This window comes from Maylandia zebra, linkage group LG16, assembly GCF_041146795.1.
Source record: "Maylandia zebra isolate NMK-2024a linkage group LG16, Mzebra_GT3a, whole genome shotgun sequence".
NCBI lineage: Eukaryota > Metazoa > Chordata > Actinopteri > Cichliformes > Cichlidae > Maylandia > Maylandia zebra.
In genome coordinates this window covers 36173499-36197436 of record NC_135182.1, presented here as the reverse complement: position 1 = coordinate 36197436, position 23938 = coordinate 36173499, and the positions used below count along the sequence as shown (strand labels likewise).

At 42.7% G+C, this 23938-nt stretch overlaps 1 protein-coding gene across 17 annotated transcripts in view; it reads left to right on the top strand.

Annotated features, from left to right (window-relative positions):
• The window catches only part of stxbp5l (syntaxin binding protein 5L), a 130485-nt gene that overhangs the window by 35224 nt on the left and 71323 nt on the right, over positions 1 to 23938 (top strand). For all 17 annotated transcript variants that reach the window (XM_004566047.4, XM_004566045.4, XM_004566046.4 and 14 more), the window contains exon 3: positions 20013 to 20094. In XM_004566047.4, coding sequence (XP_004566104.1) covers positions 20013 to 20094 — 82 coding nt within the window. The remainder of the gene's footprint in view (positions 1 to 20012; positions 20095 to 23938) is intronic.

Here is a 23938-nt window from a genome sequence, read left to right as displayed (position 1 = left end):
ACTACAACATTTGCACTTACAGAGTAATCGATCGTGTTAGCTACAATGGTTTATGAATCCTGATGGCCGTGCTGGTACTGGGACTTGTTATTGATGGATAGCTCCGCCCTGACTGACTTAAACAGCTCTTTATGTTTCATACAAAATATCACACGCAGGCTCATTTAAAGGCACGTGGAGCTGAGCTGTGTGCACTGCAGGTTAATTAAAAATCTCCTGTTATACAAGTGGACCGTTGGCCTTGAGCTGCTGGAGGAAAACAACACAGACACTCGTGAAGTATTATTGAAATATCGATGAACATTTTTTAAAGTGAATACTTTCAAACAGAATCAGGCTGCAGGCTGTGACTCTGATGCACGGACTGCAGGGCAGTTTTACGTGTACTTGTCCTTTGTAACCGTGAGAGGATGCGATCCCGTCTATCGCACAGAGATGCTTCCAGCGCGTCTGGATCCTAATCTGCACGCTGCTCGTAATATTTTCCTCTAAAGCTCGGCTAACCAGCAGCACCCGTGTGTCATGGGTTGACTGATGCATCACGACATGTTATTGGTCCAGCTCAGGAGACAGCTGCATCTCACTGCCTACCTTAATAACACTGGAGAGAAACTTCATTTGTGTTTTAACAATGCTTCAATGAGTTCTTGATCCTGTTAGCTACAGTCTGCTCTGCTGTGCTGGCTCTGTGCGCACATCGAGCTAATACATTTAAATGTGCAAAGTTAATAAAGCTTATTCACAAAAGCATTTATAAATGTTATACAGCTGCTGATGGGGGTCTGTGTAAGAAACAGACAGTCAGTAGTTATCAGCAGCTACAAGCAGCAGGGCCACACGTGATCAGGGCGCAGTTTAAAAGAGCGTATTTATATTTCCTGGGCACGTCTATAAAAAGAGGATTTGCACAAACTGCACTCTTTGATAACTGTTTCCTAGTAAACTCATTATGATCACATGTGAAAATGTCCACGTTAGACAGTGTAGCATGTGCAACATGACCAGGATGTTTATATCGTCACAGCTTCCTCATCTAAGAAGTAGGAACACCTGAAACCGTAACAGGAACTACCGGGACCCTGACTGAGCCTGGTTCTGTCAGAGCTCTCTTCCTCCCCACTTTCTAATGCTGTCACTGTGGTGATGCTTACAGTGAGCTGCGACTTGTTAGTTCAGCATGTTTCTCTCATAAAAGTGGGAGCAGGGAGCCGTTTATCTTAAGAACATGTTTCTTCATTTATTGTTTTATCGCTGAGGCAGAAAAGTGATTATGGATAATTTACCTAACATTATGTTGTGAGAGCTGGCTTAAGCCTCCTGTAATCCCTCAGCACATCACCAAAGCCCTGCAAATTTACGGAAGCTTGAGCATGTGCGAGCTTTGTGCTGTTTGTGAGTGTTGTAACCTCCCTCTCTCCTTCACCTCGTCGCTGCGTTCAGCGTCGTCTCCCGCCTGCGTCCATTTTGTTTATTTTTTCAGCTGCTATCTTATCGTTCGCCATCGTTCGTGCCGTTTCTTTCCAATCTGCTTCCTTCCTTCTGTCCTTCCTAACATTCCCCCTGATTTTGCTACGTCTACAAAAACCATCATTATCTCCCGTTTCCCTGCTCTGACTGTCCCCCCAGTGTCTCTTTTTAACTCCGTGGAGATGAGGAGGCTTTGAGGCAGGCTGGGCTCTGCTATAGGTCGTAATGATGGTGCTGGATTCTATAAAAAGCCTGCAGGCAGCTGAATCGATGGCTCCTGTTGTCAAATTGCACCTTACCCAGAGAGAGCGACAGAGGCTCTTCAGTTTCTCCTGGCTGTGTCTCTACTCTGCACTTGTGTGTTTCTTGCATTGTGTTACTGTGGGTGTGTTTCTCCAGTGGAAGTGTGCGTACTCGAGCAGGCTTGGCCTCAGCAGGACGCTGCATTAGCCACACTTAATTCTTTGGAGCAGAAAATCTCTCTGGGCTTGTGATTGTGTTACTTGACAAACAGCTCGGCTACACTTTTCTCGCTCTGGAAACATGCTGTATATTCCACAGTGGCAAATAACGCTGATGGAGCCCGAGAGCAGAAACGCTCTCCTCCCATTCACAGTTCTTATAATGTTTAATGAAAGTATGTTACGCTCATGCCCGGGTGAGCTTGCCTCCCAAACTGTGTAATATTGTGTGTCATATTGTCACAGTTCTGCAGCACTAATACTTCCCCGATATAAGGCCTCGATATTTTCCCCTGGCTCAGCTTCAGCAGGAGTGGCAGTCTAAAGAGAGTTCAAATCAGCGCCAGGAAGCAGCTTTTAATCTTCTGTGCCGAACGGTTGAAAAATTGTCTGATCTTTTAATATCGGAAGTTAGATTCAGAGACAGCGGCTTATTTGATTGCCCCATTTCCTGCCCACTGCTTAAGGCCACTTTTATCACATTTACAAATTGAGCGACGGGTGAATTTAGACCAAATATATACCCGACACAGATGCCCATTGGGGTGGCGTCAGGAAGGGCAAAACCCCAGCGAATCAAAAACACAGCGCTAATTGCTTTGGCGCCACCTGGTGACGAAAGAAGCATTATGACGTCAGTGCCTGTAGACGTTAGACGGGTATTTAATAACAGAAGCTATATAAAACCATGTAGATGAGGAACGCCTGAAGAACAGAACAAACTGCAGGACGTGAAGTTTGAGATCAGGGTTAATGAACAGGATTATGTCTCAAGTTTACAATATAAACGGTGTGTTGTAACCACAGGATACAGCGTGTCAAATACATCCTGAACAAAATCCTGTGATTGATCTGTGTGTGCTAACTCAAACTGTGCTGACACTGTAAATTTGTCTGAAGTCTTTCCCTTTGTCACCTGTTATATTTGAGTTACTCAGCAGGTGTGGTCATCATTACCCTTACAGCAGCTCTCCTGCTCTTTATGGTTCATCTCCACTTTGGAGGAGAAGGATCTGCATTGAGAACAGTCATCACTAAAACAATACTGTATTTTCTGCACTATAAGGTGCACTTAAAATCCTTTAATTTTCTCAAAAATCATCAGTGCTCCTTATTTATGATTTCTGGTTGTGCTTATTGACCTCGGACCGATTTTATGTGCTACACGGCGCTCAAACATCTGTCAAAAATGTTTTAGTGCGACTTTGGTAAGCTTCAAAGCCGCCTAAACTCCGCTTCAGGTCCCAAAGTCAAACGAACACTGCAGCATCACTGAGAGTTAAAAACTGTCTAAATTCTTTCATCTGTAATGATCAGCGTTGCTGCTTTACCAGGTGTAACAATTAAGTTTAAGATCCACGAAAACAGAATTTATTACATTTAACGGAGTTAGAAGTTAGCAGGAAGTTAGCTCGCTAGCTTCCACCTAAGCATGATATAGCATGTTCTGACTGAGAGATTTATGAAAAAATCAAACGTACAGCTCTGCTATCACTTCCAACATGAACGAAGACAGAAAACTAAACAGCAGTGATGTTTGTAGGGTTACTGAAGTTGGGCTAGCTGGTATATAAGGATGTGCTACGTGATCGCTAGCTACACAGCTATGTTAGCATAGCATAAACACAGTGAAGCTGGAGGATGAACGCTAACTTTTTTCCACTCGATAAAAGTTAACATGAGGGTTCCTGATGGTTAGAAACAAATGCAATCGCATAGCAGGATGCTGTAAACGGACCAAACTTCAGTCAGGAGAACAACTGAGATAATCCATCCACAATACGAGGTTAGTCATTAATATACTGCAGCAACATGGGAATAGAGCAGCTGCAGAGAATTCAGCATTAATGAATCAATGGTACAGAAGTGGAGGAAGCAAGAAGAACGAGCTGAGTAAAGTTTGACTTATCTGACTGTTTAATTTGTTTTGGTAATCAAAAAGTATCAAGTAATTAGACTGATGAAGAAAATATGCTGACAAAGATGAAGATACAAGCTGATTTTTTCCTGCTTTGTAGAGACAGACAAAGAAATGCATTGAGTCAGTTTTAAAATGATTCCATGTGGAATCATTGTGGCACAGCAGCACTGTGAGACAGAGCAACTCAAAATAACACAGGAGCAGAAATCAGCCACCTTCTTTTTATTGCATCTGCAGCCACAGTCTTCCCTCTGATCCAGCACTCGGAATACTTACAGGAGAAATCCAAGTCACACGCAGGAGCTTTAATCATCCTTAGGTTAGGATGCGCTCCGCTTACACTTATCCAGCTCCTCCCCCACTATGTGAAGGAGACCTCGGACTGTTGCAGTACTTTTTTATTTTTTGACCTGTGAGAATCTCTGTGCTGTTTCCAGCTGAGAGCCAATTCTATTGCTTCAAAGAAGGTTATCTGCAGGTTAATTACTCACTGAGCTGCTCATTAAGATGCAGCCATGAGTGTACGAGTGTGTGTGTGTGTGTCCATGTGACGTCACGCAGCATCAGAAAGATGCATTTTCCTTTGATTTAGTTTTATTTGTATTTATGTAAATCACATATTCCCATGCTTTGATATTATAGTCAGACTTTTAATGATAACAGAATTAAATGAGACGACATCAAAGTGATTTCTCTCAGAGTGCAGCACTAAAGGTTCAGTGTTTGAAATCAATGTAGATTTGTATTGATCTTTATTTTGAACATATTAAAATAGTTTAACAACAACAGAGAAAAAAGAGACAAACAAACCAAAACAAAATGAAAACAAAACAATAATAATTATAAATAACTTAAATAACTCAAAAAGGAAGTAGGACGAAGCATGACTTATTTAATCCCGCCCCCTTTTACACTGTATAGTAACTAATAGTGTACGCTGCTTCTTCCTGTTCATGCTGTCTCCACCAGAAATTCTTCATTATAATTTTTACATGTATTTTTTATTTTTTATAACCCCAGTAACACATCCAAATTTGAACATCACTATTGTGAGAATAGTGGGTGAGAACAGCCAATCAGAGCCCTGCCTCCTCCCTGTACTTTACAAAAACCATATTTTTGAACTGCTTCTTAAACTGAGTTCATTTATCTGCCTTTGTGTGTCTTTTGTTTGCCAGCAGCTGTAAAACAAAGTCTTTACATTTACGGTCCAGTAGGAGAAAACTGTTTCTGCATATCCTGTGAGATCAGTCATGTCACAGCATCAAATCTTTGTTTTCCCATTTATGGCTGGCTGTTAAACCATGGCAAACTAAAATGTGCCAGTTGTCTTTGTTTATTTACAGAAAGTCAGATTAAACTACAAGAAGTAATAGTATGTGGATGCCCCTTACATCGGTGTCATTCATGAGTGGGTCTCTGAAGAGCACCGCGTGGGAGTTAAAGAGATGAAATAACAAAGGAATCGAACGTAGTGTGAGGAAGAGAGCCTTCGAGAGGCCTGGAACGCCGGCTCAGGAGCTCACAAATGAACAATTCCACCTACCTGCAAATAACAGAAGACATAGCGTGCAGGCAAAGAGCCCGGGGATTATCACACCCTTCCTTTTCCCCGTTGTTAAATGCTAGAGGTCAGGTGAGCTACAAATGTGCCGGTGTTGACATTAAAAAGGCCGTTGTTGTTTTAGCGATGTTTGAACAGAACAGATGAAGCCAAACCGGCTCCTCCTCGTTGATAACACTAATTATACACACATGTTTTCATTTACACCCGCTTTTAAAATTCATTGTTGTCATCTGGTTCCTGGCTCTGCTGTGATTGGATCACATTATGCTAAACAGTTTGGTTATTGCTGGCTGCTCGTCAACGAACACAAACCATCCCAGGTGAAGCTAACGGCTCGTGGTAGAAATGTTGGTCCGCGTCCTAGCAAAGACAACCAGGTGAGACATTTTTGTGGTCAAGCTGGACTGATTTCATTTACACCTGCCTGAGAGCTGATCACAGAGTGAAACAGACCGCCTCCAAACGTGTGAACGCTGATCCAATTACATTTTGATCCAAATGCCTCCTGCGAGCTGTTGCAAGATGCGGGCACAGACAGTATTCCTCATCCAGATGAGCTATGTGTCCGCAGACAGCACGCTTTAAAAGTGGGACGTTCGTTTACTGATGTCTCATTTAGAGTTCTAATGGCAAAAACCTGCAGGAAGTAAAAGTCTGATGTTTTTGCATGCATAGCTGCAGCAGTACTAAATAAATCAGGTGGAAATCACATCTGATATTAATAAGACATGATTTGTAATTTGTGAACATACACTGTGTACAATGTTAAGGAGCCTGAGATCAGTGGCAGAGGTCAGCGCTGGGTAAAGGACCTGCAGTGTGTTGCCAGACTTTAGTATGCAGTTCACTGAGCTTCACTTTTAGCACTAACAGGAGAAATAATGGCTGATTTGTGGGTGTTTATGTGCAGCTAAACTAATAATTCTGCTCTGTCACATGAAAGTGCGACTAAGATACGATTTTATGATTTAAAAATATAACGTTATGTTTGGCAGGCAGAGAGAAAAGGAGGTAATAAAAGCACTAATGCCTCCAGTCATGACTTTTATTTAGATGAAATAATTAGTTGGGGATAATTGCTGTTGGCATGAAACTTTTATAGTGTGGCACATTTTTTATTTAGTATTATATACGCCTTCCTTCATACTACTGGGTTTGATTTTTGGCTTCATTGGCATAGATTGAACAGAGTAAATATTCAGGTCAAGATTATGATCCATATTTCAATGATGGCATCGCACAGTTGCTGCAGAGTCGGGGTCTTTCTCCTCTGACCTCGGGCATCAACATCCAGAGAGCGGATGTTTTCTCTTTGTGAGCCCACAGAGATGTGGATCAGCAGTTTCTGATTACCAACAACCACGACACTTTCAGAGTCACTGAACCCCCCATTTTCTTCTCCATTATGATTCTCAGTTTGAGCTTCAGCAGGTCATCCTGACCATTCACTTTCACTTCACTTCAAATTTATTTACATAGCGCCAAATCACAACAACAGACACATTAAGGTGCTTTATGTTGTAAGGTAAACACCCTACAGTCATACAGAGAACAGCCCACCAAACACTTGGTGACAGTGGGAAGGAAAAACTCCCTTTTAACAGGAAGAAACCTCCATCAGAACCAGGCTCAGGGAGGGGCGGGGCCATCTTTTTCATGACAGGTTGGGGGTGAGTGGAGGAAGAAATATTTTCAAATAGAAAAAAGATCTAAAGTTGTTTGTAAAGAAAGTCATTTAAACTGCTTCATAAACTGATAATAATGGACAGAGCAAAGATGGTTAGCAGTTAGCATTCACTCATATATAATGCAGTGATTAATAATCCAAACTTTTTATAATTATATACAAATATAAATATTTATATTTATATATTTACTTCCACATTGGCTGTTATGTTTATTCAAAGCTGTCCTTTGGTGATTACATAAAATTACTGTATGTAATCCCCAAAGAACAGCTTTGACCCACACAGATGTAGTCTTTAAAAAGCGTGGTGGGCAGACAACCTTTAGCATTTGAATCACTATTATGTGAACCAGTCAAATAAGCAATGAGATAAATGTATCTTTAAATGATCAGAGCCTGGTCCAGACAGATGCCTTCTCTCGCTTTTCTTATCACATCAATGCAGAGCAGTGCAGCATCTCTCAAGATACATTCACAGGAGGAGCTTTCCACTAATCAAAGTGGTTTTAGTTTGATAGATTTGTCCTTTTTTGCAGTACACAAGAACTGACTCCATGAGCACTGTGCAAGTAATGTGTTAGTACACAGATTAGGAGAATCCTTTTATGAAGCTTGTGAAAACAAAATCATTGAGCTGTGAACATGTTTCTCACTGCTTTACTGTGTGGCAGCTCAGATGTGTGTAGGTAAGATATTTACACCACACGTTCATTTAAAACTAAACCCTGGAGGAAGATGGCACAACGCGAGGTCAAACATAGGTCCGAGGGTACCTGCCTGACGGCGGTTAATAATTGTGTTAGTGATGAATATTGAAAGCCAGCCGTCCCTGATTTATGATCCTCGTGCAGCGAGCAGAAAACAGGCTTCCTGATGTCGTGCTTGATTTCTATCAGACCCAAAACAAAAATCATTAAATGAAATAAAATGATTTCCATAAAAAAACTTTCCTTTGTGAGTCTTCAGGGAGCTCGCCCTGATTGCTTTAATGTAATATATGCAGCTGTCATTTTGCAAAGACTTGTTTTTTAAACTCGGAAAAGTTTGTATGAGTCACAGAGCAGTAAAAATACAATATGAGAAATATGCAGTTTATGGGAATTATCCTTTAAATTTGTTGTTGTATAAATGTGACGGAGCACCAACCTAAGATGCACGGCATCTTATGACAGCTACGACAGGCTACAGTCCAACCATGATCCTAAACTGGATGGATGATGGGTGGATGGATGGCTGATGGATAACGGCTGGATGGATGGATGATTGGATGGATGGATGGATGGATGATCGGTGGATGGATGATGTATAGATGGCCGAATGGATGGATGATTGGATGGATGGATGGATGACAGATGGATGGGTGGATGGATCGATGGATGGATAATGGGTGGATGATGGATGATTGGATGGATGGTTGGATTGATGGATGATGGGTGGATGATGGGTGGATGACGGATGGATGGATGGATGGATGGATGGATGGATGGATGGATGATGGGTGGGTGGATGGATGGATGAATGAATGGATGGATGATGGATAGATGTCTGAATGGATGGATGGATGATAGGTGGATGGATGGATGGATGGATGGATGGATGGATGGATGATTAGTCGATGGATGGATGGATGGATGGATGGATGACGGATAGATGGATGATTGGTCGATGGATGGATGGATGGATGGATGACGGCTGAATGGATGGATGGATGGATGGATGGATGGATGGATGGATGATGGGTGAGTGGATGGATGATGGATAGATGGCTGGACGGATGGATCGATAAGGGATGGATGGATGACGGATGGATGGATGATGGGTGAGTGGATGGATGGATGGATGGATGGATGACGGATAGATGGCGGGATGGTTGGATGATAGGTGGGTGGATGGATGGATGGATGACTGACGGATGGATGGATGACGGCTGAATGGATGGATGGATGGATGGATGATAGGTGGGTGGATGGATGGATGGTGGGTCGATGTATGGATGGATGGATGGATGGATGATGGATGATGGATGGATGGATGAATGACGGATGGATGGATGGATGGATGGATGGATGATGGATAGATGGCTGGGTGGATGGATGGATGATGGGTCGATGGATGGATGGATGGATGGATGGATGGATGGATGATGGGTCAATGGATGGATGATGGGTCAATGGATGGATGATGGGTCGATGGATGGATGGATGGATGATAGGTGGGTGGATGGATGGGTCGATGTATGGATGGTGGGTCGATGGATGAATGACGGATGGATGGATGACTGACGGATGGATGATGGATGATGGGTCGATGGATGGATGGATGATGGGTTGATGGATGGATGGATGATGGGTTGATGGATGGATGATGGGTCGATGTATGGATGGATGGATGGATGGATGGATGGATCATGGGTCAATGTATGGATGGATGGATGGATGATGGGTCGATGTATGGATGGATGGATGGATGGATAGATCATGGGTCAATGTATGGATGGATGGATGGATGATGGGTCGATGGATGGATGGATGGATGATGGGTTGATGGATGGATGGATGGATGGATGGATGGATGGATGGATGATGGGTCGGTGTATGGATGGATGGATGGATGGATGATGGGTCGATGGCGGGATGGTTGGATGATAGGTGGGTGGATGGATGGATGGATGGATGACTGACGGATGGATGGATGACGGCTGAATGGATGGATGATAGGTGGGTGGATGGATGGATGATGGGTCAATGGATGGATGATGGGTCAATGGATGGATGGATGATGGGTCGATGGATGGATGGATGATGGGTCAATGGATGGATGGATCACGGGCAGATGGCTGGATGGATGGATGATAGGTGGGTGGATTGATGGATGATGGGTCGATGGATGGATGGATGGATGGATGGATGATGGGTCGATGGATGGATGGATGGATGATGGATTAATGGATGGATGGATGGATGATGGGTCAATGAATGGATGGATGGATGGATGGATGCATAGATGGATGGATGATGGGTCGATGGATGGATGGATGGATGATAGGTGGGTGGATGGATGGGTCGATGTATGGATGATGGGTCGATGGATGAATGACGGATGGATGGATGACTGACGGATGGATGATGGATGATGGGTTGATGGATGGATGGATGATGGGTTGATGGATGGATGATGGGTCGATGTATGGATGAATGGATGGATGATGGGTCGATGGATGGATGGATGGATGGATGATGGGTCGATGGATGGATGGATGGATGGATGATGGGTCGGTGTATGGATGGATGGATGGATGGATGATGGGTCGATGTATGGATGGATGGATGGATGGGTCGATGGATGGATGGATGGATGGATGGATGGATGATGGGTCGATGGATGATGGGTCGATGGATGGATGGATGGATGGATGGATGATGGGTCGATGGATGATGGGTCGATGGATGGATGGATGGATGGATGGATGGATGGATGGATGGATGATGGGTCGATGGATGATGGGTCGATTGATGGATGGAGTCGAGGGACAGCTCCCAGGTGTTCATGTTGAATTAAGCAGCACTGAGGAGCATTTTCATGGTTCTTAATTTAAATGATTTCGATAAAAAAATAAAACAGACAGAGCATTGGCCAAAAATGGAGCTTGACCAACACAAGGACAAAAGCCTGAACTGGTTGGCTGCCCACAGCTGTTGGTATTCTTTCACTGAGAGTCACTCGGCTGGTTAATCAGATAATTACTGGCAGAAATGAAAGGCTTGTGCTTGGATACTGAAATCATGGCTTTAGAACAGAGGTGATATTATTAAGGCTTCTTCTTGGACATCTATTGAAACTGGTTCACACATACTCTGCCATATTTCTGTATGAACATTGTGTTGGAACATGAAAACAGTTTGTGTGTATGCTGATGGTCTTTCTCTTTATAAACAGATCTATGACTCTGTAAATCAAAGCAGTATCATATATGAAACAACCATAAATGTTCAATTATCTTCCTTTTTTGTCTGCACAGCCAAGTAAGTCACACATCATTCACATGTCTCACATCATGGCTGCTTCACAAAGCTTTATGACTGATGCACGCACACTCGCACACACACTCTCGTGCACACACACTCTCGTGCACACACACTCTCGTGCACACATTCTTTCTGTATCCACTCTGCTGTGAGATGTTTATACTCAAATCTAAATTGCCCAGCTGTGTCTCCACTCCTTCACCAGTATTATTAAACTCACACAAACCAGTTATTATACACCCTCCTTCACACATGCACACACAGACACACACACAGACACAGTGAAAGAGGCAGAGAGGTAAGAGATAAAGTGGGGTGAGAGATAGATTTTAAGCATGGATTGGGTGATAGCCAGAGGATGCAGTGGGATCAATTCAAGAAGCACTGTGGTATAATTTTGTGGAGTAAAATGAGCTTAATCAAGATTCATCTTAAAGTTCAGCAGTTTGAAGTAGCGCAGCCCCCGGTGCTAACATCACTGCATGCAGAAGAACACGGCTGTAACAGCTGTAACAGCTCCCAGCTTTTTCTGCAGGGTTTAGAAACGGTGAACACTGATGCAGGACGATAACGTGGATGCCTCTGTAATGCTAATACAAACCTCATCCTCTTATAATGATAGAATAATGTTTGAGATGACAGAACAGAACAAAAACACCAGGTGACTGTGGAGACGTGTTCTGTAGTCAGATATCAGGGATTAGGCAGAAACCAGAGATGGCCGATATCACCTGCCTGGCAGTGCGGTTCAGACAGAGGACGGTCTTTAGCTGCTCCGGGCTGTGGTCATGGAGGGATTTTAGTTTCCAGCGCGTGAAGCACGATCAGACCTGAAAAACAAGTGCTGCGTGTTAGGCGGGTGAGTTTAATGCAATACAATTAAGGGAAATGGATCCAGGATGCATTAGGTCGGAATCAGGAAGCTCGTGTTTACACCTCACAGTCCTGAGCAGAAGGCATTTCCTAATGAGTAGACAGCAGCGGAAAATGCAGAAATGTCGCTCAGACCATCCACAGTTTGAGATCACATCTGTTCGGACAGAGTTCTGTGGGATTAGTTACTTATTAATAACAACACACAGAAGAAGCCATACTCGAATATTGGATTTTCTAGGTTTTTAATAGTGAAGCAGACACTTTATTAGGTACACCTGTTTACCTGCTCGTTAAATACATCTAATCAGCCTGGCATGCTGATTAAACGTGGCAGCATCTCACTGCATTTAGACATTTAATTTAAGTTTAACATGAGCATCAGAAAGGGCAGGAAAGCTGATGTAAGTGACTTTGAAGGTTGCATGGTTGTTGTGCCGGACAGGCTGGTATGAATATTTCAGAAACTCCTTGTTTGCTGGTGCTCAAGCTCAACCATCTCCAGACTTTACAGAGAAGGGCTGAAGAAGTTTGCTTTGAGCTGAAGGCATCTCTGCATGTGAAAACCTTGAATTAGATGGGTTAGAGCAGCAGAAGACCACACCAGACAGAAGACTGAAAAATGTGGATGTGAGAATTTGGGATAAACAACATGATGGTTGTTGGATTCAGGCTGTCGCTGATGGTGTAATAATGTGGTGGATATTGTTTTTCACATGGTGCTCAAATAATCTGGTTTCTTGAACGCGAGCTCGCAGCCTCCACAGTTATCAGATCTCGTGCCCACGGAGCATCTTTGGGATTCGGTGGAATCAACATGGATTAAAATCTCTGAGGAATGTTTCCGGCACAGCGTTGGATCGATGCCCCAAAGTGGCAGCTCTGAGGGGAAAAGAGTGTCCATCCCAGAAAAAGCAAAGTGTACCTAATAAAGTGTCCAGTAGTCAGTATTGAGACTACATATCAGTCGATAAGGTTGTTGTTGTAACCCAGCTGTTGGGGCTGCGCTTCCACAGGCTCCGCTGGTTTAGAGACTTATTCCTCATGAAGAAAGCAAAACAATGGCGGAACGGTTTTACTTGCTAGCAATGGCGGCCGGTCGGTGTCTCACACTCTAAGTCCAACCACAGACGACCTCGACTCCGGCCTCCGCTTGCCGCCTTTTATTGAAAACAGTTACAGTACACACAAGCACCTCCCATTGTGACCCTATGGTCACAAAAGATAAGGCACTATGTGTGTGCATGTGTGTGTATGCATGTGCGAGAGTGTGTGTGCGTCCCTGTAATAACACGCTGCAGCCTCCCCCAGCGTCCAGCAGGCTGGAGATGCTCAGAGACAGAGGAATGTCTGCTGCTTGAACTAAGACTTACAAATTTAAGTAACACAATGACAACATTTAACAATTTGACTCCAACAACAACCATCTCCCTTTTTTATTATTACGCCTAGGTTCCAGTGCACAGCATGACAACTAATGATAACCGCTCACCCACGGTGCTGATTGGCTAATCATTAGTCCTCCCGCGGTGCTCATTGGAGCAGTTCTTTCTGCATCCCAGAAACTCCAATTTCACGTCACGATGCCAAAGACGTGAACTGATTCCGAGGACTGGAAATATTTGTGAAGTGTTTGAAAAGATCCTGAAAAAATGATGCAGAGACGTTAAAGCAGAACACGGAGAAATGTTTCAAGTTCAAATCAGTTAAATTCAGATCTTCTCGTCTCTCCTGCAGCACAACGTCCTGCTGCTGGGAAGCAAACGCTGTTTCCTCCTCACAGTAGACTTGATATAAGTGTTGCCGTTCCTGCTGAGATAAACACATGTGTGTGATTGGAGCCTATTGTGTGCAGCTCTGAACTAATTTTCTTGTTTGCACACAGCAGGGAGAGTTGGTAATAATTTACTGAAAATTGTAAGCTAACCTTGTTTTAGCCTCCTTACAGGTGCTGTTATCTAAAAACACTCGTTTCTGTTAAGTGCATCTCAAAGCCTCTCATACAACACCTTTTCTGTTTGAATATAGCTAATCTTTGCTAAAGTAATACCAACCACCAGTTTAGAAGCAAGCGCTAGACAAATAATACATGATTTTATCATTTTAATACTACTAATAATAATAATGTTACCTTTGAAACCTGAATATTCAAACATCAGGACCAAACATGACTGAGAGCTGAGGTACAGTTAGAACAATAATGAAAATGATGGTGTGCCAACAGAAATAATATATAGAATAAAACATCTAAAGACAAAAAGCCTCTGTGTTTGGACCACAGCATAAAAGCAAATATCCAAAAACACATCAGTTAAGATTATTTTTCATATGTAGAAGTTAAATGTTAATATGTGCTGTCAAATTATTACTTAAAGCAGTTCAGATGTCTTAGTACCAACTCAGTATTAGCAATGTGTACTTAATAAAGTGTCAGAGTACATCATGAACATATTCAGCCATCATCCTCTGCTGTAGAGTTATCGCCATCTTGTTTTTGGAGGCAGATTTAAGCACATGAGCGACGAAGTGCTAATGTTTGCTAGCTGCTAATGCTCCGTGTGTGGGAGGGACACAGACACATAATTATCGGTAAGATGCTTATGAAATGATAATAGACTTTAACTCACGGAAAACCCGGCATCCTTGTAGGTCTGTCGGTGAAATGAATACTAAAGCAAGAGTTAGAGGGGTACAGCTCTACGGCCCACACCCTCAGCCAAGTGGGCGGCTGCACCCACCTGATCCAGCGAGCTGGGATATGCCCCATCTTACTGGTGAGAGGTACCCCAGGTCAGATCCATCGCAGATACGGTGTTAAGAAATCTGAAAACCTAAAAATGGGAATGTCTCCTCTTGGGATGGGAACGTGCTGTACACCTGGAGGTAAACATGTTTACTCTGTTTACCTCCATCCTTTTTCAGAGGCAACCCGAGCATCACAAACGAACTTAAATTCACGACACATTTTCTTCCACTCATTGGTTTTAGAGACAAACACGATCAACAAAAACTCGCTGCCGTTCTGTCCTGTTGGCTGGCAGCAGCACAGCGTTGTCTTCTTATGGATGTAGGCGACTTCACCTTCACATGAGCTTTGTGTTTTGACAGCATCTTGTGTGTTTTGATGCGCCCTTGAGTGTGATGTGAATTTGAATGTGATCTGTACAAAGACTCGCCTGTCAGGGAGAGAAAGATGCAGACTGACACAGAGATGATTTAAGTCTACCATTCCCTTTCAAGTCAGCTCCTGAATCACGCACACACACACACACACACACACACAGAGCGTGATCATTGCATCGACACAGTTTACACCCGTGTAGCCACAGAGCTGCTCTGCTGCTGTTCCTCACCTTCAGAAACCGGTTCATATGTTACAGGTCATATGTTACGGTTCATATGTTACAGGTCATATGTTACAGGTCATATGTTACAGGTCATATGTTACGGTTCATATGTTACGGTTCATATGTTACAGGTCATATGTTACAGGTCATATGTTACGGTTCATATGTTACAGGTCATATGTTACGGTTCATATGTTACAGGTCATATGTTACAGGTCATATGTTACGGTTCATATGTTACGGTTCATATGTTACAGGTCATATGTTACAGTTCATATGTTACGGTTCATATGTTACGGTTCATATGTTACGGTTCATATGTTACAGTTCATATGTTACAGGTCATATGTTACGGTTCATATGTTACAGGTCATATGTTACAGTTCATATGTTACGGTTCATATGTTACAGGTCACATGTTACAGTTCATATGTTACGGTTCATATGTTACAGGTCATATGTTACAGTTCATATGTTACAGTTCATATGTTACAGGTCATATGTTACGGTTCATATGTTACAGGTCACATGTTACAGTTCATATGTTACGGTTCATATGTTACAGGTCATATGTTACAGTTCATATGTTACGGTTCATATGTTACAGTTCATATGTTACAGTTCATATGTTACAGTTCATATGTTACAGGTCATATGTTACAGGTCATATATTACAGGTCATATGTTACAGTCCATATGTTACAGGTAATATGTTACGGTTCATATGTTACGGTTCATATGTTACAGGTCACATGTTACAGGTCATATATTACAGGTCATATGTTACAGTTCATATGTTACTGGTCATATGTTACAGGTCATATGTTACGGTTCATATGTTACGGTTCATATGTTACAGGTCATATGTTACAGGTCATATGTTACGGTTCATATGTTACGGTTCATATGTTACAGGTCATATGTTACGGTTCATATGTTACGGTTCATATGTTACAGGTCATATGTTACAGGTCATATGTTACAGTTCATATGTTACAGGTCATATGTTACGGTTCATATGTTACGGTTCATATGTTACAGTTCATATGTTACGGTGCATATGTTACAGGTCATATGTTACAGTTCATATGTTACAGGTCATATGTTACGGTTCATATGTTACAGTTCATATGTTACAGGTCATATGTTACGGTTCATATGTTACAGTTCATATGTTACGGTTCATATGTTACAGTTCATATGTTACAGGTCATATGTTACAGGTCATATGTTACAGTTCATATGTTACAGTTCATATGTTACAGTATATCTAAAATGAACATTCTACATATAACATATGTTAGCATCACTGCCACTGAGCTAGCCTGTGTCAAACGTTTAATAGATGTTTTATAATAATATAAAGTGTCCTGACACAGAACATTACACCAGTGCAGGCTTCTTTAACACAACTCGCTAACTGACGCACACCAACACACTCACAGGCAGCCTCCCTCCTCTGAGTTATTGTCATTTAAGCCTTTAATGCTGGGAGTCACCCGCTGTGTGGGAATTCAAAGGAGAAACAGTCCATATCGACTGGTTTGTGCGAGGGGCCTGTTCTCTGTGCTCCATGGATCTCCATAGGTCACAGGATAGATTTTTCTTTTAGGTTTGGCGGCTCGGTGTGGGTGCACGAGCACAAAAGGCTCAAGAAAGCTTAAAGTTTTTGCTATTTCGTCTTTTCTGTCTTCTTTCCTTTAGTGATAGAGGTCCATTGATTGGACGCGACGACAGAGAAGCTACAATATCTGCTGCTAAACGCCTTTAAAGCTGTTTTTATAGACCCGTCCTAACCTGACATGAACTTTATAATTTCATTAGTAACATGTGAGCGAACAGTGCTGTGAAGTCTTTGGTTCTTCTTCTTATTGTGGTCATTTGACAAGTTTTAATGTAAGACAGAAATATGACTTTTACAGTGGCTTTGTTCCTCGGCTGTTCTCCAGGTTCTTTACATCCTGGCATCATGTGCTGAGTGTTTTTAGCTCCTTTCGCCTACTTAACGTCTCAGGCATGTGATTTCTCCCTTCAGCAGATCAGGTAGTAATCAGACCCGACTGCGGTGACACTGAACTCAGCTTACGTCACATTTAAACACGGGTCAGGTAGGTTGGTATAGGTACTGTGTTCCCCTAATAAATGAAAAAGCATTTTGTATTTACTCCGGTTCTCTTTGACAGATATTTGTTGTTCTGGAACATGTGACTGCAACAAATATCACAAAAACATAAGAAATCAGGAAGTGGGCAAATACTTTGTCCCACCAAAGTAAAAGCACAGTCAGTTTAGCATTCAGGAACAGCTCAGCTCTTTATGCATACATGCTATAACAATATAAATCTCACACACACACACACACACACAGCACCCGCTGGTTAGTCAAGGTCACAGTTTTGTGACGCGTCCTCTGCATCATGTTGGACGTCTGCCACGGTGTCTCATCAAACCGTTAATCTGATAAATTAAAACGGACAGTGAAGCATTTTACAAATCTGCGCCTGATTGCAACGTGCATGAAAGACAGAATATGTAATACAGAGATACTGGCAGGGCCAATTATGATAATTAAATAGCATTTTGTATGAACAGTAATCGAGCTGACTTTGACCATAACCAGCCATCCTCAAATCCACTCGCTGGCACCAGACGCTCATAAAAACACTCTGTGGTCCAACTCATACGTTTCTTAACACACTATAAGAAACGTTTAATGTTTTAATAAACAGTGTTTGTGATTATTGTCACTGATAATCACAGGAACCTAAATATTCTGGTACTAAGGTTTTACAGACAACAATACCTCAAATGTTAGCATATATGCTAGTTTTCTATATAAGGCTGTTGCACGCATGTATAGAGTAAGTAAATGTTCATAACTAAAGTTGGCTTCAGCCCAAAGCCACAGCCGGCCTTTTGAACCATAAACCGAGTCTTTCCTTCCCAGTGCAGCTGATTTCTGCTGCCTGGTTCAACGATTCGCCGTATCGGCTCCACGGCTGCTGCTGTAGATGAGTCTGTATAGAGGGACTGTCTGGGTGGTTCTGCCCTGCTGCTTTCAGAGGACATCTGTGCATGCTATCAGTACGTCTGCCAGCTGAAGCGTTATCCCAAAGCCACGTGTGGATGTTGTTACTGGTAACTGAAGGATTTATAACTGGATCTGCTGAAATAAGCGTAATTAAGTCTGCTTTTCTTCCTTGTGCACATTAAATCGTTCTTCAGTCTCCTGCTCTCTGATTCCTCTCTCTGGGTTTCATTAATACTGAACCCGTATCTCTGATCGCTCTTTCCACTCACAGCGTTTACACATACTGTCATTTTCTTTTTTTCGCTGTGCTGTTAACCAGATGAACACATATTTGATTATGGCTCAGACGATCACCTTGCCCCGAGCTGTTTGCGAGGTGTCATGGGCAGCCACTGACGCTAAACGAGGTGGACAGAAATCTCTTTAGGGAGAAGGGTAGAGCAAAATAGCCGGGCACATCATAGCATAGGTTTTGTAATGAGACATTACAGCTCATGTGCTCGTGAAATCGCAGCAGAGCTAACGCTGCGTGCAGCAGAGAAAATGCAAACGAGCTTTGTTGGTAGAAAAGGTGAAAACCTCTCCGCTGACTCAAACTTCAGCAGTAAATATTTTGTCCAATAGATTCTTTGTTTTCAGTTCTTGCTTGATAAGAAGGACAGTCGTGGCTCTGGCTGCATGCCTGCTTTATAATAACCAGACGTATGAGAGTCGTTGCAGGGCTGCTTGTTTCTCAGCTGCACTGCGGTGTGCTGACACATGCTGGCAACACCGCGCACAAACTGAACAAACTGTAGTGATTGAATAACTGCTTGTAGTTCTCATCCAACTGGCTCTGTTTCCACGTTGTGTCATTTCTGCCTCCTGCTGGTTTCCACCTGCTTTGAAGGATGTTCTCGGGGATTTGACTTCCTCTGGTGAGCGTACCTGTTTCCTAAACAAGCTGCAAGGAAACAGTAATGTTGTACCCGATCGTTATACCAACTGTTAACTAACTAGCTCACACAGGAGAAGTGCTTTCTAAGAAAAACTGCTAAAAATAATAATAATGGGCTCGACAGGGTTATTTCTGACAGCATGAAGACGCTGAACGGCGTCTTTTTATGATGCATCGCCGGCACCACACACTGATAAAAACACTGTTTCTGAATGTTGTTTCCCTATGAACCTGGGTGCTCCAAGGTGAGAGAGGTACAGTTTGTCAGCAGCCAGCAGAGATTACAGTGCACGTCTTCGTTCACATCCAGTCGTCCTGTATAACTGGATCTGACGTTGCTCCATCTGCCTGTGCTGTGGTGATGTTCTGTCGTTCAGCTGCTGTGCAGCCACGTTTCCTTTAGATACGTTTTCAAGTAAACAACAAAACAACAGTTTCACACTGCACACACACCACCAGGAACAGAGGCTACTGTCAGCCTGAAGCCCTTTATTCTGTGTTGCACCTCAGACTGTGCAGCAGCGCAGCAGTTAAACCTGGACGTGTGCTGTTGTTGTGTCTGTAAATAAACCTGAAGGTTTGGCTCATCATCATATCTGCTCCATGCTTATGTACTGATTGGATGTCCTGTCTGCCTGCACTCACTGCACACCCACAGAAACTCGGTGCTCTTCCTTGACTCTGTGGTGTCACCAGACTGGGCCGACCTGGGGTGGACTGCTACTGTCAGCATGAGAGCGGAGCTGCTGTTCTTCAGCTGCAGTTTCTCATCAATGAGGTAAGCCACAATCTTTGAGGCTTTTTAGTTCTTTTTATAATATTTGGAAACCCGGAGCTGTGCTAATAACAAGTTATAACTTTGTAGCTATAATGATGATTACGAAACGTTTTTAGTTCTTCAGTAGAACTAACAATGAAGCGATGACGGTGGTGATAACAATCACCTTTAACTACCCCGGAGATTGTTAGCATGGTAGCTAGGTTGGGTTTCCTTTATTATGGGATTCATTGATAATGAAATAAAGTCACAATAAGAGTGTAAAGCTCCGGTCTCATCAGTCACCACCAGTGTTGGTCAAGTTACTTGAAAAAAGTAATCAGTAACTAATTACTGATTACTTCCCCCAAAAAGTAATCCAGTTACTTTACTGATTACTTATTTTCAAAAGTAATTAGTTACTTAGTTACTTAGTTACTTTTTAAAAACACGATTTACACCCTGAGTAGGTGATAAAGCGATGGATCTTTCAGCCCAATTCTACTTTTTCTGCATAATCCATCATAAATGTAATCAAATGGAAAAGTCTCTTTTTAAAACTTGTTTTATTAGTTTTAATCTTTTAACTTTATGCATCAAGCAAACATTTAATTATATGCAACATTCTCTGACTGGAAGAAATTAGTTTAACATTTAAACCTATTTTCTACACATTCCAGCTCATAAAATAAAATATTTTGTGTGTTTACACTCAGTCTTTCAAATAGATGCAAGTAAAACACAGCAGAAAATAAATAAAGTCACAGACTCAGCGGTCCTGTTGCTCTATTTTCACCTGTAAAGCAGGAGTGGGGCAGGCGGAGGTTTACCCTGGTGCAGGTGTGCAGCGGTCAGTGGAAGAATCTGCGAGTTTCTCTGTGAGTTTCCCATTACGTCGTAGCTACTCGGTGCTTGTTGGAAGTTTAGGGGTTTTTTCGCTGTAAAAAGAAGTTTTCTTCCCACGCACAGCGGACACTAATGTTTTTGTCACTTTTTATGGAATCAAACTCAAAGTAAGGTCAGTACTTCCACGCTTTAAACGCTGCACGCTCATACTCTCTCTGCACTCGATATATGATCCACTGTTGATCTGCACACAGCTGTTGTCACGAACGTCGCACTCGCTTACGTCACTGTCGTGAGACATTCTCGCAAAAAAAATCACGGTTTTAGTAACGCAGCGTTCCTACGGGAAAGTAACGGTAATCTAATTACCGTTTTTGCAATAGTAATCCCTTACTTTACTCGTTACTTGAAAAAAGTAATGGGATTACAGTAACGCACTACTGCCCATCTCTCGTCACCACACTGCGTGTTTTCTCACACAGTGTTTGGTTGACTGGACCTTTATAAGGGCCACACACTCAACTGTTCACGGAGCATCTGATGCAGGCAGGATTTCTGGAAAGCTTTGTGTCAGCAGAAGACTTCAACACTGCAGTGTATGATGATCTTTTACAATGGAAGCTTTAATACCATGCATAGTGTGCATTTTACAATTGTGTAAATGAAGATTTAGTTGAATTCATTTGCAGGCTGATGGTCGTGACATTTATAAGTAAACATGATTAACTCTCAGTTAACTGATCTTTGAGTGGCAGCAGCCAAAACACTGCACATGTCACTGTTTTAAATGAAGGATCATTGTGAGCAGTGCTTAGTTACACCGATGTGGTTTTTATTCTCTCCTCTTCTTTTCCACCCTGACAAACTGTGGTGTGGGCTTACACGTGACAGTGCTGTGTCATACTGTGCATTTTAGGACTTTAACAGCAGTTTATTGCTGTACTTTCTAACAAAATACTGACGCTGTACCGGGGGAAGAGGATTTCACGATGGTTACAAGAGCAGAAGGTTGACACAGGTCTCAAACGTAAAGCCATCTCTCATCGATCTTCTGCTTTATTCTGCTGTAATCTCTTTTCCTCTCGGCTTTTTCTTTCCTCTGTGTTTTTCTTTTTAAGCCCACTGGCTGTTTCAGCCCACTTCTCCATCACTCACTGGCCTACCTGTGATGTGTCTGAGGCAAATGGAGGTGGATGAGCCTGAAGAGGGTTATGTGTGTTTCTGTGTTACAGGTATAGACAGGTTGTGTGTGTGTGTGTGTGTGTGTGTGTGTGTGTGTGTGTGTGTGTTTAAGCACCCAAATGTTTTTGTAATAGTGTAAGAGTGTAGCTGAGAGCACGTTACAGCAGTGTGTGGGTTCAAGTGTATCTTGTCATATTAGTGGATTTTTAAAAGCATGAAGTGTGTGTGTGTGTGTGTGTTTTAAAAAATGGTTCGATAAGTATTTGAATAGTAATTCTGTCTCTGTCCAACACTAATATAGAACAGAGGGACCAAAAGGAGACTGAAGTGCTGAAGCATGGACCCTCAGCTTTATATGAACCATCTATAGTCATAGTTAGTTATATGTAACAAAAAAATGGAAGTCCAGAGGTTAAAATAGGACACGCCCCCAAGGGTGGTGGAGAATGACCAAGCTAAGATCCTGTGGGACTTCCAGATACAGACGGACTAAATGGTGATGGCTAACCAACCGACATAGTGGTGGTAGACAAACAGAGGAAGACGGCCGTAGTGATCGATGTAGTGATACTGAATAACAACGACATCAGGAAGAGGGAACACGAGAAGCTGGAGGAGTACCAAGGGCTCGAGAAGATGTGGAGGGTGAAGGTGACGGTGGTCCCCGTGGTAATCGGAGCACTAGGTGCGGTGACTCCCGAGCTAAGCGAGTGGCTCCAGCAGATCCCGGGAACTTCTCTGTCCAGAAGAGCGCAGTCCTGGGAACAGCAACAACAATAACAACAAAAACAACAACAGAAAAGCGCTATATAAATGCGATCCATTATTATCATTATTAACAACAACTTTATTTATAAAGCGCTATCAAACAAAGTGCTGAACAGTTATTTGAAGATAAATAAAAGCAATACAATTTAAACGCTGACAACAATTTAAAGACACATAAGATATGGTGAACATGTAAGTCTTTAACTTAGCTTTAAAACCTCCACAGAGCAGCCTGCCTAATATCTTGAGGGAGGTTGTTCCACAAAAATGGGGCACAAAATAAAAAAAGCATGCTCCCCAGTCTCCAACAACATCGGAGATCTCTGTCCGGCAGAGCGCAGTCCTAGGACCAGCAGAGATACTGCGCAGGACCCTCAAGCTCCCAGGCCTCTGGAAGAGGACCCGAGCTTGAAGGGTAAACCGCCTGCAGGGGCGAGTGGGGGCTTTTTAAATATATATATAGTGTTCGTGAATATTTGTAAGTATCAGTGCTCTTGACAACATCCTGAATCCACAGAGGACGCTTTCAGGACTGTAAATACAGATGAGTTACTTTAAGATGCAGACCAGCAAGATTGAAGGACGGATCACATGTTCCTAGGAGACAGCAGACACAGTTTTTTATCAGCTAAAACAAGATTAAATTATAGCAGAACGATGGGAAGAGACGGGGATGGAGAAAGATCAGTGCTCGTGATCCACGTTAAAGCCCATCATCTGTCAGAGGCAGAATCACTCAAATGCTGCAAAGCTCATAGGCAGCACTTCACACACAGAAGACCAAAACCAGAGTGAATCAGCTGACTCCTCACTGACGTTAAAATCATCCAGATATATGTTTTAATCGTGCAGTTACTTTTTGTCCCCAACCAGCTGAAATCCACCAGGTTTCTTCGTCTTCAGCGGGATTCAGAAATGAATTTTTGCTCATAAATATGTTTGCATGGTGTAGCACGCACTCTATGTTAATGCTCCCTCACTGACTGCAGGTCCTCCCATCGCTTGACAGAGTGGATAATAGCAGTGCTCCATGTCAGAACCCTCTCGTGGACTCGGTGCGTGGGCTGCC